Raw genomic sequence first — 18977 nt, forward strand, 5'->3', positions numbered from 1 at the left:
AGTTCTCTGGTGTAACTATATTCTGCGTTCCGTCCTTCAGCTCCGCACACTCGTCTTCACATCGGTGGTTATAGGGCTTCTGGTTGAATTCTTTCTCCTGATTTACAGTCAGATCTTTCTTATACCGCTAACAGGTGCATATATCTGAATTAGGGTTATTAGTTGGATTTAGTGTGGGTAGTTTAAAATTGCAGCTTTTTCTGACCCCTAGTCTCGCTTCCAGCGATTATTCTTGGCTCTCATTTATCATCTGATATTCAAATATTGTTGGTGATTGGTTCTCGAGCACCATAGCTCAGCCAATCAGAGCAAGCCCTTCATGGAGCCGGAATTTGTGAACCCCCTGACCAGGAAGCAGCGGCTGAAGACCGCCAACAAGTATGCCAGAGCTTCTGGAGGAGAAGTGCAGCGGACGGCACCTTTTTTTTTTTTTAATGCAGCTCGGGCTTATATTTCAAGCCCCTCGAAAATCCTGGCAAAAAAGCACGACTAAATCACGATACCGCCAAGAGAAAAACAGTGATAATGCACAGACGTTGCAGGAACACAGCTGCAATATCGATGCCATCCGTGTGAAAGAGGCCTTGTTGTACAGAGTTTTAAAAAAAAATAAAATAATTTTTTTTTTTTTTCCTTTTACATTTTTTCAACCATAAAAGCTATGTCAATACATAGCAGTACCTTTTTACTACATTGCATTATCACTCACAATAGCCATCACAAGCCATGGCTGGGCCGGACACCAGTGTATGGTGTCTGATTGCAGTAGCAACCTAATCGCGGAGGGCTGATGATGTTACGCAGGGAGTGGACTTCCTCTGTGAAACTTTTATGTGCCACGATGTACATTGATTGAAGCATGTAAGGGGTTAAGAGTGGGGATCGGTGTTCGCATCGAACCCTGCTGTTGCAGAAGGAGGCCGGCAATAAGTCACAGCCAGCGCCCATTGCAGCATGGTGTGGGCTCACTTCTGAGCCATCCACAGGGATATTTATGTCCCGTTGAGTCAACTACCACCTTGCCAGGACAGGTCTTCACCACTCTGGTGACCCCAGTCTCTGCTTACTCCTGGATCAAGCGGTCATGTGCCTGTTTAAGCATGAAACCACAACAGCCAATCACTGGTCTCCGCATTGCAACAATGAGGCCAGTGATTTGTTGGGGCGATAACATGCTCAGATGGGTATGCGATTGCTCAACCTGCAGCGAGTGCAGAATAGAGGGCACCAGAGTGGTAGAGGCATGGTCTAATATATGACATTTCCTTTAAATGTGACAATGTGGTAATAAACTAGCAACTTCTTAGCAAGGTACCTCGGCTTACCTTTAAAGAATCTGAAGAAAGCATTTCCAAGTTTGGAAGAAGTTCCATCACTTCTTTGTAGATTTCTTTAGTGTCTAATGAACTAAAGAACTAAATAAGCCAAAAAAAGAGTGTTAATACACATTAGTATTTCTGAGAAAAAAATAAAAAAAAAACAATAAAGTAATTACCAGGACACCACTTTTCTCTTTGTCTGCTAGATTCGCTCCAGGTGGAAAGTAAGCTGTAGCGCTGGTTGTGATTTCCAGGTTGTCACAGAGGTCAGCTTGAGTGGTACAATCCATCCATCCCACACTCACTAATCCATCCTAATTCATAAGGAAAAACAGCAAAAAAATAAGAAAAAGTGATCCCCGAAATAAACAATATTTTAAAATTTTGTTTGCCTTTCATTAAACTTTCCTTTTTTTGTCAATGTTATTTTTTGCTATAGTGCATTCCAATGCATAGCGGCCTCTACATGTAAAAACGAATAGGCAGCTGGTACAAGGGTTCACATTTAAAAGCCCTGGCGGCCTCTTGTCCCGTCCAGATCTGTTCTGGCAATTGCTATCAGCAGGGTTGAAGATCCACCTGACAGACTACTTGTGGACTGGTTTATAGAAACAACTTATAAATCAATGTTTTATAGTAAAAGTGGATGTGACCATATTAATGGTGACCAAATGCATTATCTAAACTGATGTATTTGGGACATGTGTCAGGACTAGAGATGAGCGAGCATACTTGCTAAGGGCAAGTTCGGCTGCCGGCGGGGGAGGGGGAGGGAACGGAGGGGAGATCTCTCTCTTTCCCCCTGCTCACTCCCGCAACTCACCGCTCACCTGCGCCGGCACCCGAATCTTTTCTTCCGAGTGGGCAGGTACTCGCTAAGGGCAATACTCGCTTGAGTAATTGCCCTTAGCAAGTATGCTCGCTCATCTCTAGTCAGGACTCAAGACAACGTAAAAAATTTGTATCATCCATTAAAGGGGTTGTCCCATCATGGCAATCCCTTTTTATATTGAAACTGGTCTGGCAATCGCCACAGTTCTGGGTTCAGGAATCCCTAGCAATCAGCTGTTGTGACCGAGGGAAGCTGCAGCAGACCATACATTTCAACTGTTTGAACTGCCCCGATCTCGGGGGTCTCTCTCTATTATATCCACTTGCCCTAAAACTGCATACAGGGTGAAGTTTATGAAAACCAGTGCAGGACAAAAGAGGAGTATCGTTGCTTATTACTGCCAGTTGCCTGCATTAGGGTTAGGTCACACCTAGCAGAATTGGTGCAGATTTCCACTGGGGTGGATTTTTTCACGGATCCGCAGAAGAAGTCACCTCTTCAATTAAAAGTGCGAAACCTACTGTGAATCCATAAGACAAACAGTGTCCAAACCTGCAGTGCAAAATATGCTACGGATTTTGGTGCGGATCTGCACTAAAATAAGCTGCGAGTGAATGCCCAATTACGTTCCCAATGAGCCTCTGAGAGATTAGAGCTAGAACTCAAATAGTTGAGATTTGCAACGACTCCAGTTTGCACTACTTGATATTTTTATAAAACTTCCTTGTCCATCAGCAAGAAAGTACCGTATATACCGGCGTATAAGACGACTTTTGAACCCCCAAAAATCTGCTCTGAAGTCGGGGGTCGTCTTATACGCCGGTAATACAAAAAAAAAAAAAAAAAAAATCATTACTCACTTCCCCCGGCGTTCTGCGGCGCTGCTCCAGGCTGTCGCTCCTTTCTGGTCCCCGGCAGAGCATTGCTTTCTGAATGCGGGACTTGAAATCCCCGCCTCCAGAAAGCTAATACTGTGACTGGCTAACACACACCGTCAACCAATCACAGCCATTCAATGACATCATTGAATGGCTGTGATTGGCTGACGGCGTGTGTTAACTAATCACAGTATTAGCTTTCTGGAGGCGAGGATTTCAAGCCCCACGTCCAGAAAGCAATGCTCTGCCAGGGACCAGGAAGGAGCGACATCCTGCAGCAGCGCCACAGAACGCCGGGGGAGGTGAGTAATGATTTTTTTTTTGCTCCGCTGTATTTCTGGTGTATAAGGTGACAGTTGGGGGGGGGGGGGGGGGGGTCGTCTTTTACGCCGGAAAATACGGTAGTTAGAATACAAGAAGCAGAGTTAAGTGGTATGTAGGTAGTGGGTGCAATAATTTGGAACAGGTCTACAGGCGAGAGCGGTTCGGGAGGAGATAACCCCTTTCAGTATGTGGCACCTGGGGCAAACAGAAACGGCTTAAAGTCTGCCAGAATAGGAGCAATTCTTACAAAGACTCTTGTTTCAAGCTCTTGGAGGAGTTCCTGAGTCAGTGTTCCCGCTCTATAACAGCCATGTGCCCAAATATGGCATATAAACAAGGGTTGTGTTCTTGGCACAACCCCTTCAACAGAATCTTGTCATAGAGAGGAATGGGAGCGTGTGCATAGCCTTCCAAAGGGAGTCCTGCTGGCGTACGTCTACTACCTTTGCTAGGGTACACAGCAGGAACAGGTGACTGGGCGAGTATGAGAAGAGGCTCCCCGGACTCGGCATCACCTAAACTAAGTTATGGTGCTAATAGTCAATGACAGGGTCCCTTTAAATGTTGCTTCAGGCAGTAGTAAACCATTTTCTCTTGTTTGTAGAATACTTACAAGCATGCCGGCCAGTTTTAACCGTGTCTGTGTGGACAGGCAGTCTGGAATAAAGTAAAGAGACTTGTTTAAACTGCAGGATACTTTAAGCATACTCAATTTATCAAGGTACTCGTGCCAGTTTTCTGGCATAAAGTAGTTAATTTGGTTCTTTTGCACTCTGTAGGATTTTAGCGAGAACTTTTTCAAGAAGTGGGTGGGGTTTAGTGAGAGCATGGCCCCCAGTGACCTGACAGACATAATATATTTTACACCATGACCTGTATGTTTACAAGTCTATGCCAGCTCATAGCTAGTGTAGATTAGCTTTTTTGGTGCATAAACAAGAAAAAAAAATGCACCAAAATGTATTAAGAGGCATGTGTTCCTCAGTAAATTAGGGGCATGTAAAGCCCCATTTACACGCAACAATTGTTGCTTGATTGAACGAGCAAACGACCAAAAACTTTTTTGCATACATTAACACTTAAAGATAATCGTTGGAAATCCTCACCATTTCCCGCATTAGCTAAAGTAAACCCTGTACATTCAGTTTGCTCAGGTGTGCGTATGTTTATGCGAGGAATCTCTGGCCAGGGAGCTTTTTAATTAGTGTGAAAAAAAGCCATTGCCTACTGCAGCACGAGTCATTGTGTTTAGCTGAAGTCCTTTGAAAGACTGAACAACTGCCATTTAAATCACCTTGAAAAGCGAACCAACTAACAACCATTTTTATGCAGGCTGAAACTCTCTGATAAACAAGTGAATGAATAGTGCGCGATGGCCGTGCGCTTACTTACAATTTGTTCGACCGAATTTTGAGTGATAATCGTGTGTAAATGGGCCTTAACTCCAGTGAACTTTACATTAAAATCAGCAAATGAAACACAGTTCTGAAGAAATCTAGGTGTCATGCATGAACTTGACCTGTTGGCTTGAAAAAGGTGCCAAGATTGGAGCACCGAAACACGTTGCTTTCATATTGAAGTACTGGAGTATATCTGTTCTGGCGGTGGAGTTGATACTTCAAGGAGGGGGGTTTCTGATTATCATATCCCCCCTCCTGTCCAGTAAGTGTTGTTTCTACACCTACTTTCGTTTTTAGGACAGAGGTGCTCTCTTGCTACAGTATCGTGAAGCACAGAGACGTTTTTTCTAACAGAGTACATTGTTTAGATTTCTTCTTTTTTGGGGGCTCTCTTTTCTAAGAGAAGCCCTCTACATGGCCTGCAGCTCTCCCTGAATCCAGAGGATTGGATACATGTAGCCGAGAACCCGAAGATTAACCCTGTGGATTCCTGTTGGTTTTTCATGCATGAACTGGAGGTTGAAATACATTGGCTTGTGTATTTACTGGACTGATAATAACATCCTGGACTTGCTATATGTATAGCATCAAATCAATTATCACATTAGCAACCAACACGGAGTCCAGATAAGCACATAAGTGGCGCAACGCCTCACTTGATCCGAAAATTCATGATCTACTGAAAAACCATGAAATTAATGGCACTTACATAATGAACCTTTGTGCCTTTTTTAACATAGAAGATATTTCTAAACCTGAAAGAGTAGCCTTTCTTCCTTCTCTATCCCGCGCAGAAAACAAACCACGGCATACTCTATTTCTGCGCGGGGCCCGCAGAGACGTCACTCCACGGCCGCCGGCTCCGCTCTGCACATGCGCCGGCTGTCCGGCAGCCGGCACATGAAAGAGTCGGAGCTGCGGGAGCGGGTGAGTTCCGCGCTGCTCTCTGCAGGTGCTCGGGTGGGGTCCCGCGGCGAGAATTCTCGCAGCCGGATCCGACCCGGCCGTCTGCAGGCGGCCTATATTAGATCGGGCGTTTCATTTACTGACCTCCACTAGGAAAGAGCAGCTGGAATCTGACTGAACGCTGTGACATAATTCTCCGGCTATGTGATCACTTGGAGTGGGCGACTTCTCAATGTTTTACCTGCATGGTTTCCTTCTTAATAAGGTACAAAGTGAAATCCTGCAATACCTGACCAGTAAAGCACAGCCCGAGGGCATGTATACATCGCTAACCTTATTGCAGGCGCTGCACAGTGGCTTCTCTAGTGTCATGGATGGGAGCGTAGCGTTGAGTTCCACTAATGTGACGGAGCATTGCATATACATCACATGCACTTAAATCAACTGCTAGAACCTGTGAAACTGGAAACACGATTACTACTGCATATTATATGACGAGATTAGGTTACCTCCACTGTCCGCACAGAATGTAATTAGCCAGCCAACTCCTGATGCAAAGGAATTTTCTAGAGAGCTTCTGAAATTACCTAATCAAAGTATAAATACAAAAAAAGTTAGTTTGATCATTCAGATCATGGCTGTTAACCCTTTAAATACCACCATCAATTCAGATATCAGCACTTAAATTTCCAGAACGGCCACCGCCTTCATAAGATCGTTGGGTTGCCGTCTGGGTGTCACAACAGCCTGGGACCTTCTGAAGGCCCCCATAGCTGTCATGGTTGTTTGCCGATTGTGGTCAATAGGCAACCTGTAATACAGTGTAATGCAGTATTATAGTATTGCATTATACTGTACAAGTGATCAAATGAGCACAAGTTGGAGTCCGCTATGGAATTTAACCCCTTAGCAAGCAAGCGTGTTTACGCGTTAATGACCAAGCCAAATCTTAGCTAAAAGTAATACTGTAAACTGTGTGGTATGCCGATAAACAGGGGCGATTATGGAGGTCCATCTGGAATGGGCACATGGGGCAATAAAACTGGGTATCCCTCCTCCCATGCTTTTTGGGGGGTATTTCTTGACCTCAGCAGCAGGGAGGAAGTGTAAAAAGTGGCGCTCTGTGAGGCTTCGTAAGCTTGCTAAGGTGCGGCGGTCTCACACAGAAGGCGCTCAACAAGCTGCTCCTGGAACTGCAGGAAAGTGAGCGTTCCCGGGGCTTCTTGTAAATTACGTATGACAGGTATCTGAATAATGTCTGGCTCACACGGCCGTATGTGGAATTTGCTTGTGGAGACACGCAGCGGATCCCAGCTGTGAACCCGGCCATGGCACAGTGTACGGCTGCGTAATGTACTGCGCAGAGATGAAACTAACTTTTTGTTAAACTTTTTTTTTTACTTTATATGATCGCTGTTATCCGATGGATAAAAGAGTCTATGTGACCAGAAAGTGCATACAGCGGTCCCCGGTGACATCTCCCTGCACTCGGCTATCTTTGACAGCCGGGTGCAGGGAGATTTTAAATTTGCTGGGCCCTCTGGCCTTCTGCACATGCGCGCCACATCAGTGCCCGCGCAGAAGGCCGCGGCAGGTCCTGATCGCCGGGGGACATCACGGAGGACGGAGGCGAGTATTTTCACCTGCCCTCATAGATCCGATCTATGACAGGAGCTGAAAATGTACCTTTTTTTCCCAAAAAACTTTTCCGTAATCGCCATTATCCACTGGACCGCTCACCACTATCCCCAGTGACATCTCCTGCCTTCCAGTTGCCTTCAGTAGCTGGGAGCTTGGAGATTTCGAATCTCCCGGCTGTCTGCACACAACTTTGTTAGGTCCTTTCTGGACCACATTGCACCTGCAAATCGGAGGACGGGGGTGAGAACGCTTAGCTGCCTTCAAGGATCCCCCCCCCTCATTAGGGAATAGTTTAATCCAAAAACATATAGATAGGTGAATATAGATTGTGAACCCCAATGGGGACAGAACCCAATGTCAAGTCCTAGAGAGTGCTGCGTAATATGCATGCGCTATATAAATGAAGAGGATTAATACCTTATTTACTCTAGCAGGTTACATCCTTACCTGCCCATAACTCTGTTACAGCACTTGAAACATACTTCATTGCAAAATTTACTAAACTTCCATGTGATCGGTCCCCAAAATACTTGACTGGATTCTGTAAATTAAAACCAAAAAACAAAAACATTTTACACAAATTCTGTAAATTCCAGCACAAAAATTAAGTCTAAATGAAATTGGCCATTTCCGGACTCACCATTCCAGCTTTAAAGATATAGAGACTTGGATAACTGTTGATCCCACGGTTCCTGCAAAGCATCCTTTCATCTCTACAGTTGACAGCCCCTATTCGGATGAGTCCATCCATTTCCTTGGCAAACTCTCTCCACTATGAAATAAAGCCAGTAAGAAGTTACAAAGTGACTCTCCAGGAGTGATCTAACTTTACCGCAACAATCAGATTATATGCTGAAAAACCCTCCTAAAATATTTCACTTTTTATTAGAGATTTGGAATTTAAAGTTTCATACAAATATACTTCACACAGAACTCAAATCGCCTTTAGTGCATTTTTAACCCTGTAATGATTTAACAAATTTTAGCTTTAAGTGCCAGTAAATCATTTCTCCTTGTGTGTTCCAGGGGTTGTAATTTTTTTAGTTTGGCTTACATACCCAAATCGCGGTTCTTGCAGTTGACCTTTTTTATATTTGAACTTCAAGGCACCGCGCGTGACCACTGTTAGCGACTAGGAAACTACATTTCCCAGAGGCGCCCAGCATCCTGTCCCAGCTCCTACCTTCTCTTTCCCTTTAGCAGGGTCACATGTAATGCGTAGAATACATTATTTTACTCTGAATTTTCTCCTAAGTGGTTCAAACGGTATTTTCCGTGCACGCTCAGCTGTCTAATGACAGCCAATCAATCAGTGTGTAATGACAGCCAGGATCTCCTCAGGTGGGGCAAGCGCTGCATGTTGTTACACTGCACATATTTGCCCTGTGTAGGGAGACCAGTGAAACTGTACATGCGCCAACTCATTGCACAGGGGGAGAGAAAGATGCGCTATGCAAAAATACCAGATGCTATTGCGCATGCTCGGCCTGGATAAGGAGAGCTAATAGTGGACGCGACCAATAAGCAGGTAAAGACATCACAACATGGGACACTTGGAGGGTTCTCACAGAAGATGGGTGCATTTTGGATTAGTACAAGTATTTGCAGGTCTTATTTATTTTTCACAATAAAGGAAACGTGTGATTGTGGGAGTAACCCTTTAAACCGATAAATTAGGAGAGCAAACAAACAAAAATAATGATGTACAACGATTCAATATTTGACTTACCGTTGGTGCCAGATCATGACAGTGAGAGCAACCAGGGGAGTAGAAATTAACGAACCATACTTCTCCCGAGTTTGTAGCTCCATCTACAGAAAAATGGCACACATGTATCATAAAAGAGTGTTAGGATCAATACTGCCGTCATAACCTGTGTTTCATTCTAATCTTTTATCTGGAGTTAGGATGAAAACTTTGGGTACAGCAACAACAGAAAATTAAGGCATCATATCCACGGCCATGTCGGACTCCGCCAGCAGAATATCGCAGCAGAGTCCAACACGGCCCCCCCTACTCACCTCTCTGGATTGCCAGCAGCAAGCGATGACGCGGCCAGCGGTGACGCATGATCATGTGATACTTCCGCTGTACTCACGGGAAGTATTGCATGACGAACGGCTTCTATTGACTACAACGACAGCCGGCCGTGCATTTTCCCGCTGCAATTAGAACATGCCGTGGTTTCTTTCACATTGCGTAATTCCGCATTGTGAACATTAAGCCATTAGGTTCAATAGAACCCAATAGCTGCAGGATAACGCCGTGGATTTCCACTGCGTAAACTGCGGCAGAAATCCATCTGTGGGCATTAGCCCCGAAACTGGTAAAAAAAAGTCAAGTGAGCTGAGTCAGTGTAATTTGTAGCATTATGTGTTATGTTGTTTAATAAATACCGGCATTCGCCATAAAATAAATCTGGAGCTTTTTACCATTCACAAGGGGAACAGAATCTTACCTTGGGACTTGCACCTATCTCCAGAACTGGGGGTCACCCAAACCCTCTCTCACCTGGTGAAGCTGGCTGCAGCATCCAGACAGGATGGCAGTAAAGTTATAGTGACTGCGCAAGAGTCTGGTGACCCCGGTTGTCCGATTCCCACCGGCTGCATACTTCATTAAATGCAATGAATGGAGAGCCACGATTACACATCGCACTCTCCATTTAGTTTATCGGAGTTACAGAAAATGCCGAGCAAGCAGCCGCTCACATGATCATTGCAGGTTAGGAAATCTGGGATCACAACTCCTGGACCACACATATAACTTTCTGACAGATGAGAACATTTTAAAATTGTTCCTTATTGTGTTTCCTGTGACCGCCCAAGAAAGGCATAAAGTAGGAAAAAAATGTGTGATTACTTACCAAATTCTCCTTTATCCAAAGTGAAAATTTCAGGGTCGTCATCATAAATACCTTAAATCAAGAAAAGAAAAAAAAAACAAAAACTGGTAAACTATAAGTAGGGCTTTGTTATTTTTACATCTATTAGCGGTGCAATTGTTCTTACTGAGCACCAGATGGGCAGTTTGTGCAAACTTGCTAACCAATGTAGTTTAAAGCAGGTCTATGAGGTCTGCTATACGGAAGACACACTCAAATTGAGTAAGAACAAGTGTTTTTATGGACGCAACAAAAATTTTACCATAGATGTACAGTCAGGGTTGCAATGAGACCAGCCCCTGCGTTTAGGAGGCTCAGAGGGCACCTTCCGCCATATACAACTGCACATTCAGTGCATTACCAGCTGTCCGCACAGTGGGCCATATCGCACCAATCACGGGGACGGGCCACGAGACCAGCCGGAGATGAAGCGGAGCGTGTTGATGAAGACATCTTGCTGCTCCTGCCTCCTGCTGTACGGCGGCCACATCTTCATGCCTTCTGCTGCGCTCCTCACCTAGAGACGTGGTCCGGGCCCCAGGGTATGGATCGGTCGATCTATCTCACGTCTGTCCGTATGTATATATCTATATATCGCTGGTATAAGTTATTCATCTCCTTGTATATACTGTATAATTGCACACTTTAGACACAATTAAAAAACGCATCAAGAACACATGCGTTTTTAAATAGTGTATGTTGTTTCTTATAACTTATGTGGTCCTTGAATACCACATGCAGTTTTTTTTCATGTGTTTTTCTTAATTGTGGTTCAAAAGCCCAAAAAAAACAGGAAGACACCCTAAGGCCACTCTTGGACATGCATTCAGAAAATGTAGCTATTTCGAGCAGCGTTTTTGAACACAAGGTATGGCGTTTGACAGCACTTTTTAATGCACCCCATCATTGTAATGGGTGAGGTTGTGCGTAAAAAAATAAATAAAAACGCAAAAATAGAATAAACAGCTCTTGAAAAATTGCGGTGTTAAGATCACCGCATTCGAGCATATGTCTGAGTACCCCTATAAAAATCAATTTGAGCATTGTACCACAGTTAGCACGGCGCTCGGGACACCACACTAATAGCGGTATAAATAAATACAGCCCCTGCCCCCCTAGTTCAAGATACACTCTTCAGTTTATGTAGTGTAATGGGCAATGGAGCCACTGGTCGCACTTGCACAACAGCGGCTCCATTCCACTCAATGCTGCAGGCAGATAGCCGAGCTTTGTGCTCAACCATCCCTGTCTGCTCCATTCATTTCAATGGAGCAGACTTGTCAACCACAGCGCTTTACTAGTTCTATCTGCCCCATTGAAATTAACAGAGTGGCGTGACTTCATTCATTTTAGACCCAAGCCAAGTACAGCACTCGGCTATATGCTTGCGCTATTGGGAGGAATGGACAGCAGCTACGCATGCACGATCAGCGGCTCCATTCCCTACCACACCACAGAAATGGAACAGTGTATCTTGAACTGTGAAATAGAAGGGACATGGGTCCCCCATTTTCAGGATCAGTGGGGTCCCAGCAGCCACATGCCAACTAATCGATCAGTTTTCACCCATCCAGTGGATGGGTAAAATCTGAAAAGAAATATCCCAGCGCTGGAACACCCTTTTAAGCTCTCCAGTTAGAAAAACAACTAGTATAAAACTTATTCTATAACAGTAGTTCATTCTTTGCAAGACTTACAGTTAACATTACACTAAATCTGGGAGTATTTTTAACTGTGTAATGAGCAATATGAGAAGTCAGGCTGACAATGGGCGGCTTACTGGACCAGAACAAGAGAAGCTGGAATGAGCCTTGGAGACTTCTCTACATCCTGCTGTGTAAGGGAGCATGACCACTCTTTCAACATGGCAAGAGAAGGCGGACGTGTCTTCTACTTTGGTATGTGTTAAATCAGAAACAATCAGGGACGTTTGTGTCCAATTAGCAGAAGAAAGTTCAAGAGTGAAAAATCAAAAACATCACAAAGAGAAAAACATACCAAAGTCATAGCGATAGAAGCTCCAGCTCTCATAATGGCCTCCTTGGTTTTCGTCCAGACCCTTTTCCCCATATTTATCGTACTTCTTCCGAAGATCTTCGTCTTTTAAGACCTCATAAGCTCGATTTATTTTCAAAAATTTGTCATGTGCAGTTGGGTCATTCTGGAAAGATTAGAACCAAATCATTTATGATGAGCATCGCTATAATCAGGATTTATCTGGGCAGAACAATTCATCCTATCACCAAAATGTCATTTTACGCTTCTATAACCTCTGAATCTAAAGGCGCAGCTGTCTGCATCTTAGGTATGGCGGGTCACATCTCATTCATGGCAATAGGAGACTAGTGCAACTTTACTGCCACACGGGTGGCTTTGGAGCAACTGGGAATTCTATGACCAAAGTCATCATGTAGCCCAAGCATTATATAGTCAGGGGATATATAGTAACACTGAAGACATCCTTAACCCCTTCCTGCTCCATGACGTACATGTACACTATGGAAAGAGAGGGGTTCACCAAAAACGCTGTACATACAGCATATGAATGGCACAGGCTCTGGAACAGAGCCTGCACCATCAGCAGGGGAAGTAAAATAGAACTCTGATCCCCACTATTAACCTCCTGCATGTAGCGATCAAGGTTGATCTCATTCTGTGGATTCATCTGCCTTCAGTCATGCAATCGCAGAGGGACATTCGGTTGCCATGGAAACAGGAGCCAGGCAGTGGCCCCTGGGTCGGTCCTGACTTGTAGAGAGATAATAGACTGCAGTACAAAAGTACTGCATTGGGTTATCTGAGTAAATCACAGGATGGCCGGTTTAAGACATCAAAAATAAAACGGAAAAAAAGAAAAAAAAAAAAAGTTTTGGTATCATTACATTCCTAACGAGAAATTGATTGCATGTTTTAGGGCTTATTCAGACGACTGTATATTGGCCGGGTATTCACACTGGCTGATATACAGCGTCTCTCTCTGCAGGGGGAGGAGGCTGGAAGAGCCGGGAGCAGTGCTCTGAGCTCCAGCCCCCTCTCCACCCCTTCTGCACTATTTGCAATAAAAGGGGGCGGGGCTACATTTCAGGGAATTGGCTCCGCCCCCATCCCACCTTCGCTCATTGCAAATAGTGCAGAGGGGCAGAGAAATACCTTCCTCCGCTTCCCTGCTTGCGGAGGAATAGAAATCGCAGCATGCTCCATCGGAAGCAGTCTGATCTGCAGCCCATTAGCAATTGACATTGCGAAAAGGTTGTGGATTCCGTGTGATCGCTAGGCGATGACACGGGAAAAGCAGGAGTTTAAAAAAAAAAAATATATATAAAAAATCTGCAGTACACAGTTGAGAAAAAGATAGCAGCTACACGCGGATGTTACTGCTGCCAGGACGGATTCCGCTGCAGGAATCCGACCTGCCAGTGTGCAAGGGCCCAAGTACTAAATTAGGGTGCATTGTTAAAGGGTTAATAAGAACAAGATGCTATCACTAGTTAAACATAAGTACAACACCAACATTTGCAGAAGGGTGTGACTTGCATTAGAGAGCCAGCTAAGTGACATCATCAGAAGAGAGGAATGTGCACAATCTGAAAAAAGATAACCCAGGGAAAGTAATTAAAAATGACATTTCCATGTTAAGAAGCTAATTACTAAAGTACAAGTAGGTGCCGCTCATCTTCAACATCACCTGTTCCTTATATTAGAGGGCAGAAGTGCATCCCCTCATTCTAATGCACCACAGAGACGCTAACAAGGCAGCATTTAGTTGAGGGACGGCCTGCATCTCCGTGGTGAGCAGTATTAGTCATCCATTCAGATGGTAATGTGTGTCAGATTTCAATGTTCTTTCCCACATTAGTAATTGTTTAAAAAACAGGTTTGGTATCCCTTACATCAAGCAAATATTTGGGGTCTCAACTGAAAGGGAGTCTCTCAGTGTGAACCAGCTTTCCAGACTGCAGGCGTCTTGTTGTAGAGCGGGAGGAGCTCCGCAGATTGATAGACTGAAAATCCTTCACTGCAAGACTATATAACGGGTATATAATTCATTTAACCTCTGCACATTCTGTGCTGAACAGTCCAGTTGGCGGTGCTATCAGTGATTGACCGCTACCTCTATATATACTCAGATAGCTGTCAATCACTGATAGGACCGCCCATTGGACTGTTCAGCTCAGAATGAGGAAAGGTTTTAAATGAATAAAATACGAGTTAGACCAAATGTCCACGGGTGGATTTGATTTGCGGACTCCGCGCAGAAGATCCACAGTTCAAGTCGCCAATAGGGAAGCATAGACGTCTGCACCTCAATTGACAAATGCGGATTTGATTTGCGAATTCCGCACCCAGAAAAGAAATCTCAGCATGCTCTATTTTAGCAAGGATTCAGTGCAGGCATGCTCCATTGATCTCTATGGAAGCAAGCGATTCGCAATTAAATTGCAGATTTGTAGACAGATACCCCTCTGATTGCTTGGAGACCGGGCAGGTGGGTGATTCCCCCCCCCCCCACACAGATAATCAGTAGTGCATCCGCGTACACCTGCACAGGGGGAAAAAAAAAAAAAAGAATCACACCCGCAATCGTCGGCAAGCATTTAAAAATCATTTCCGCACTGACTCGCAGGTCTTCCACTGCAGGAATCTGCGTGTGCCGTGGACATGAGGCTTTATACTGAATCTTTCCCCGTAAAACTATATATCAGTCTGCTGAGCTACTTTTGCTCTAAAACAGGATGCCTGCAGTTTGCACAGCATGTTCCAGATGTCAGACTCCCTATTAGGCCTCATGTCTACAGCACACGCGAATTTCCAGAAGACCTGCAAGTAAGTGTGGAAATTTTTAAATGCTTGCTGGCGAATGCGCTTTTTTTTTTTCTGATGTGGATATACGTGGATGCACTGCAGATAGTCTGTTTTGTAAAAAAAATATGCAAGCCCAAAGTTACTTCCTTCCCCTTCCTCCCTGTTTCCTCTCCAAGCAACAAAAGAGGTATCTGCTTACAAATCTGCAATGCATCTGCAATAGAATTGAGGATGCATTACGGATCGCTCGCTTCCATAAAGATTAATGGAGCTCGTCCGCGGTAAAAATGGAGCTTGGGTTAATAGGCCAAAATTACTGGTGCATTATGTCTCCACCACAACAATGGGTGGAGACATGGATTGGCCGGCCTGAGTTACAGGGGACAGCCAGGTCATGCCTACAGTTGCAGATTGGCTGATGGAGACAGAAATGTACCGGCCATCCTTGCTTACAGCCCAGACATCTCCCCGGCCTCGTGTCACTGTTCCCGCCAGCCACCCATCTCCGCTCCTGACCCCGCTATCATTCTCCCTGGCGGTCTGCCATCTCCACTCCAGGCTCCTGTCACTCTCCCAGCTGGCCTCTCATCCCCCTGCCGACTCCATTGCCATGCTCCCCGCTGGCCTCCCATCTCCTCTTTGTAGAACCTAATGTGATGGCTCTTGACTCGTAAAAGATGGCGCTCTAAGATGATATTTGTAAATACCGTACTTACCTGATTTTTATCAGGATGTAATTTTAGAGCTAACTTCTTAAATGCCTGCCTGATTTCTCTACTACTGGATGCTCTGGATATGCCAAGTAGGTCATAGTAGTTGTCATCTGTGCAGACCAACACGGCCAGAGAAAAGATAATGAAACATAGAACGGTACATCTCCGGTTAGCAGCTCTTGCAGTGAGAGAAACCATCATTTATGTAAATACTGATGTGTCTAGTAAACAATGGATTTGTGCTCCGGTCCTTAGTGATTTTTCATGGTGTCTTCTTTCTTTCGGCTGAAAATGAAAGAAAAGAAAGGGGGGGGGGGAAACTCAATCACATGTAAATTATGACTATTGTGTCACGCAAAAGTTGCAGCCAGCTGCCATTATACTGTAATACTGAACTTAGTGAAGTTAGTGGCATACCTAGACAAGAGGAGGCCCCATAGCAAAAGATTAAAGGGGCTGTCTACACTTTTACTACCGATTACCTAACCTCAGTATGGGTTAGCAATAGTTGATCAGTGAGGGTCCACATGCTAATTAGCTAATTGCTGGGCCCGCTGTCAGTGTGAAAGCAGATAGCGCTGTCTGCATTGTAGCAGCTCAGTTTGGCACTGCAGGCACACCACCGATTGAATTGAAATTGAGCCGTTGCAGTGTTGACAGCGCTATCTGGTTCTAGTGCTGACCGCAATGACAGCAGGCCCATCCCGAGCAGTAAACCCTTGTCAATCAACTACTGATGACCTATCCTGTCCAACCTCCTTAAAGTGCCGCCCCCTGTTATGATGCCAGGGATTCTCCCAGAAGTGAAGGATGATTGTTTTTTTTTCCCTTTCCATATTTTTTGGCTATCCTCATGTTCCTAACAATCCTATGAAGAGAAGTGCTGCACAGGTCCTCTCTACTGGCTTTGGCTTATATTCTCATTCCTTGTTCCATGCCCATTAAAGGGCCACTGCTTTTTTTTTTAAATTCACTCCTGATGTAGCTATCCCCCCCCGAAACTGCCTAGAGGGGGATACAGACACTCCTATCAGAGTTACTGATTATGATCACACAGCTCCGGTCACACAGTTATAATAGAGAAGATCAAAGCTCATCTATGGTCTGTAGGGTGTTCTCCCTAAGGCCTCATGTCCACAGCATTCACAGATTTTTCATGCGGACTTCCGCAGCGGATGCACTGCGAGTCATCGTTAAATTGATTTTTTATGGTTTGCGGGAGATTGTGGATTGTGTTTTCCGCACAGATGTAAACAAATGCACAGCGGATCATCCGCGTGGAAAAAAAATCTCCAATCCCACCTCCCAGCCTTTCCCCCACTTTCCTAATTGAATTTAACTTTCAAATCCGAGGGCATCCGCAATTACATTTGCAGATGCACTGCAGATCGCACGCTTCCATAGAGATGAATGGCGCGTCATCTGCGGTAAAAATGGAGCATGCTGTAATTTCTTTTCCACGCGTGCCACCCGCAAATCACATAAAATCAAATCTGCAGGTGTTACATTAAGTGCTTCTCTATGGGCTGCTTGAACTGCAGATCATCCATGCGGATTCTGAAATTCAATTTTGCTCGTGGACATGAGGCCTAAAGAGAAACTTTACCCCTTCAGATCAACCTAGTAAGAAAGTAACCAGCTCCCCATAACAGCCCATGGTCTACTCTCTTGGGTAAGGCATTATGCCATTGGCTGCAATGATACATAGTTCATACATAACTACGACCACAAGGTATTTTGCTACCAGTTGTCATGCAGATCATCCTATTAGACTTGGATAAATATACTTGGAACGTGGAAGGAGGGATGAGCAGCTGTCGCAAAAAGCAAAACCTAATATGATCACCCCGGAAATAGAAGGGGGCATATCAGAGGAAGGCTGTGAGGAATAATGTAATGCCAATGGCAGACATCATCTTACAGACCAAAGGCTTCTATGAAAAAAGTCAGAAAACATCAATTTCTGAACTCAAGCTTGCTCAAAAAGATCATAAATATTAGAAAAGTACTTTAACCCTTCCCAATCCAATTTCCCTGACACCCACACCCTCCCCAACTCTTACTTATTTTGGATGGGAAAGAACATTGTGGATTCCTTGGAATTACTCAACAGAAACAAAAAAGATTTTTGAAAATTAAAAAAATTGAAAGTGAATCAATGTTAGATTTTGGAAAACTAATGAACAGCGCAGAAGATGGGCCAGAGGTTTGTAATGTATCTAGTACTTTAATTGGGTCCTAGACAAAGATCTTGGGGCTGTGATAGCTGGCAATGTAGTGTCGCTTGCATCTTCTGGGGCACGGATGGATGAAGTATGTATTCCCATGAATAAACAAAACATGACCTGCTGCCCCAAAGGTTCTGCTCTTTGTAGCTGTTTTCTGCAGTACTAAATAGAGATGAGCGAACGTGCTCGGCTCCGCCCCTTTTCGCCCGAGCACCGAACTTTGCGAGCAATTCCGTGCTCGGGCGAAAAAAGTTCGGGGGTCGCCGTGGCAGCGCGGGGGGGTGCGGCGGGGAGTGGGGGGGAGAGGGAGAGAGAGAGGGCTCCCCCCTGTTCCCCGCTGCTGCCGCCCGCGCCGCCGCGCCTCTCCCCGCCCCCCGGCGCCGGCCGAATCTTTACGCGCGGACACTGAAGTCCTCGGTAAAGCCGGTGTCTGGGTGCGTAAGTGTTCGTTTAGAACACGTTCGCTCATCTCTAGTACTAAATGGTTGATTGAAATCATAAAATGGTAGATTTGGAAGGGACCTTCAGAGTCATCTGGTCCAACCCCCTGCTCAGTGCAGGAAGAGACAAGCATGCCTCCGGGTTCAACTCTGTGGGGGATGCGGGCATCGATCTTGCTACCTCTCGCATGCAAACCAAGAGCTCTACCATGTGAGCTAATCCCCAACGCTAATAGGTGATCAGCCTATTAAAGCCTTAAAAGGGCTTAAAATAAACAAAAATTGATTACCACCTACGCCCGCAGCTTACCGTCCAGCACTGTAGCCCCAATTCTCTCCACAGGAAATTTGGAAGCAGCTACTCTCAGGCTTCATCGACCAAGGGGGAGCACTCTCTCCCCCCTCCCCCCCCCCCCCAATCCCCTGCTCACCCAGAATCTTTTCGCCCGATTAGGCAGTTACTCAAGCGATGCTCGATCGAGTAATTACTCTAAAGCACGTTCGCTCATCTCTACTCAGCACCTTTGCAATCAGCCAATATCTCCAGAGAAAAGTGCTAAGTGACTACATGAATCCCACAGAATCCCTACAAGGCATGCAATGAGGTC

General features: G+C 45.0%; 1 protein-coding gene across 2 annotated transcripts in view; it reads right to left on the bottom strand.

Moving 5' to 3' along the window:
- DNAJC10 (DnaJ heat shock protein family (Hsp40) member C10) overlaps window positions 1-18977 on the bottom strand; it is a 43843-nt gene that overhangs the window by 19586 nt on the left and 5280 nt on the right. For both annotated transcript variants that reach the window (XM_066575750.1, XM_066575751.1), the window contains exons 2-11: window positions 15705-15986; window positions 12184-12346; window positions 10168-10218; window positions 9030-9112; window positions 7941-8072; window positions 7748-7841; window positions 6169-6246; window positions 3967-4010; window positions 1496-1633; window positions 1326-1415 (exon numbers count right to left, since the gene is read on the bottom strand). In XM_066575750.1, the coding sequence (XP_066431847.1) occupies window positions 1326-1415; window positions 1496-1633; window positions 3967-4010; window positions 6169-6246; window positions 7748-7841; window positions 7941-8072; window positions 9030-9112; window positions 10168-10218; window positions 12184-12346; window positions 15705-15902 (1071 nt within the window). In that variant the 5' untranslated portion in view covers window positions 15903-15986. The remainder of the gene's footprint in view (window positions 1-1325; window positions 1416-1495; window positions 1634-3966; window positions 4011-6168; window positions 6247-7747; window positions 7842-7940; window positions 8073-9029; window positions 9113-10167; window positions 10219-12183; window positions 12347-15704; window positions 15987-18977) is intronic.

The sequence above is a fragment of the Eleutherodactylus coqui genome, chromosome 8, assembly GCF_035609145.1.
Source record: "Eleutherodactylus coqui strain aEleCoq1 chromosome 8, aEleCoq1.hap1, whole genome shotgun sequence".
NCBI classification, from domain to species: Eukaryota; Metazoa; Chordata; class Amphibia; order Anura; family Eleutherodactylidae; genus Eleutherodactylus; species Eleutherodactylus coqui.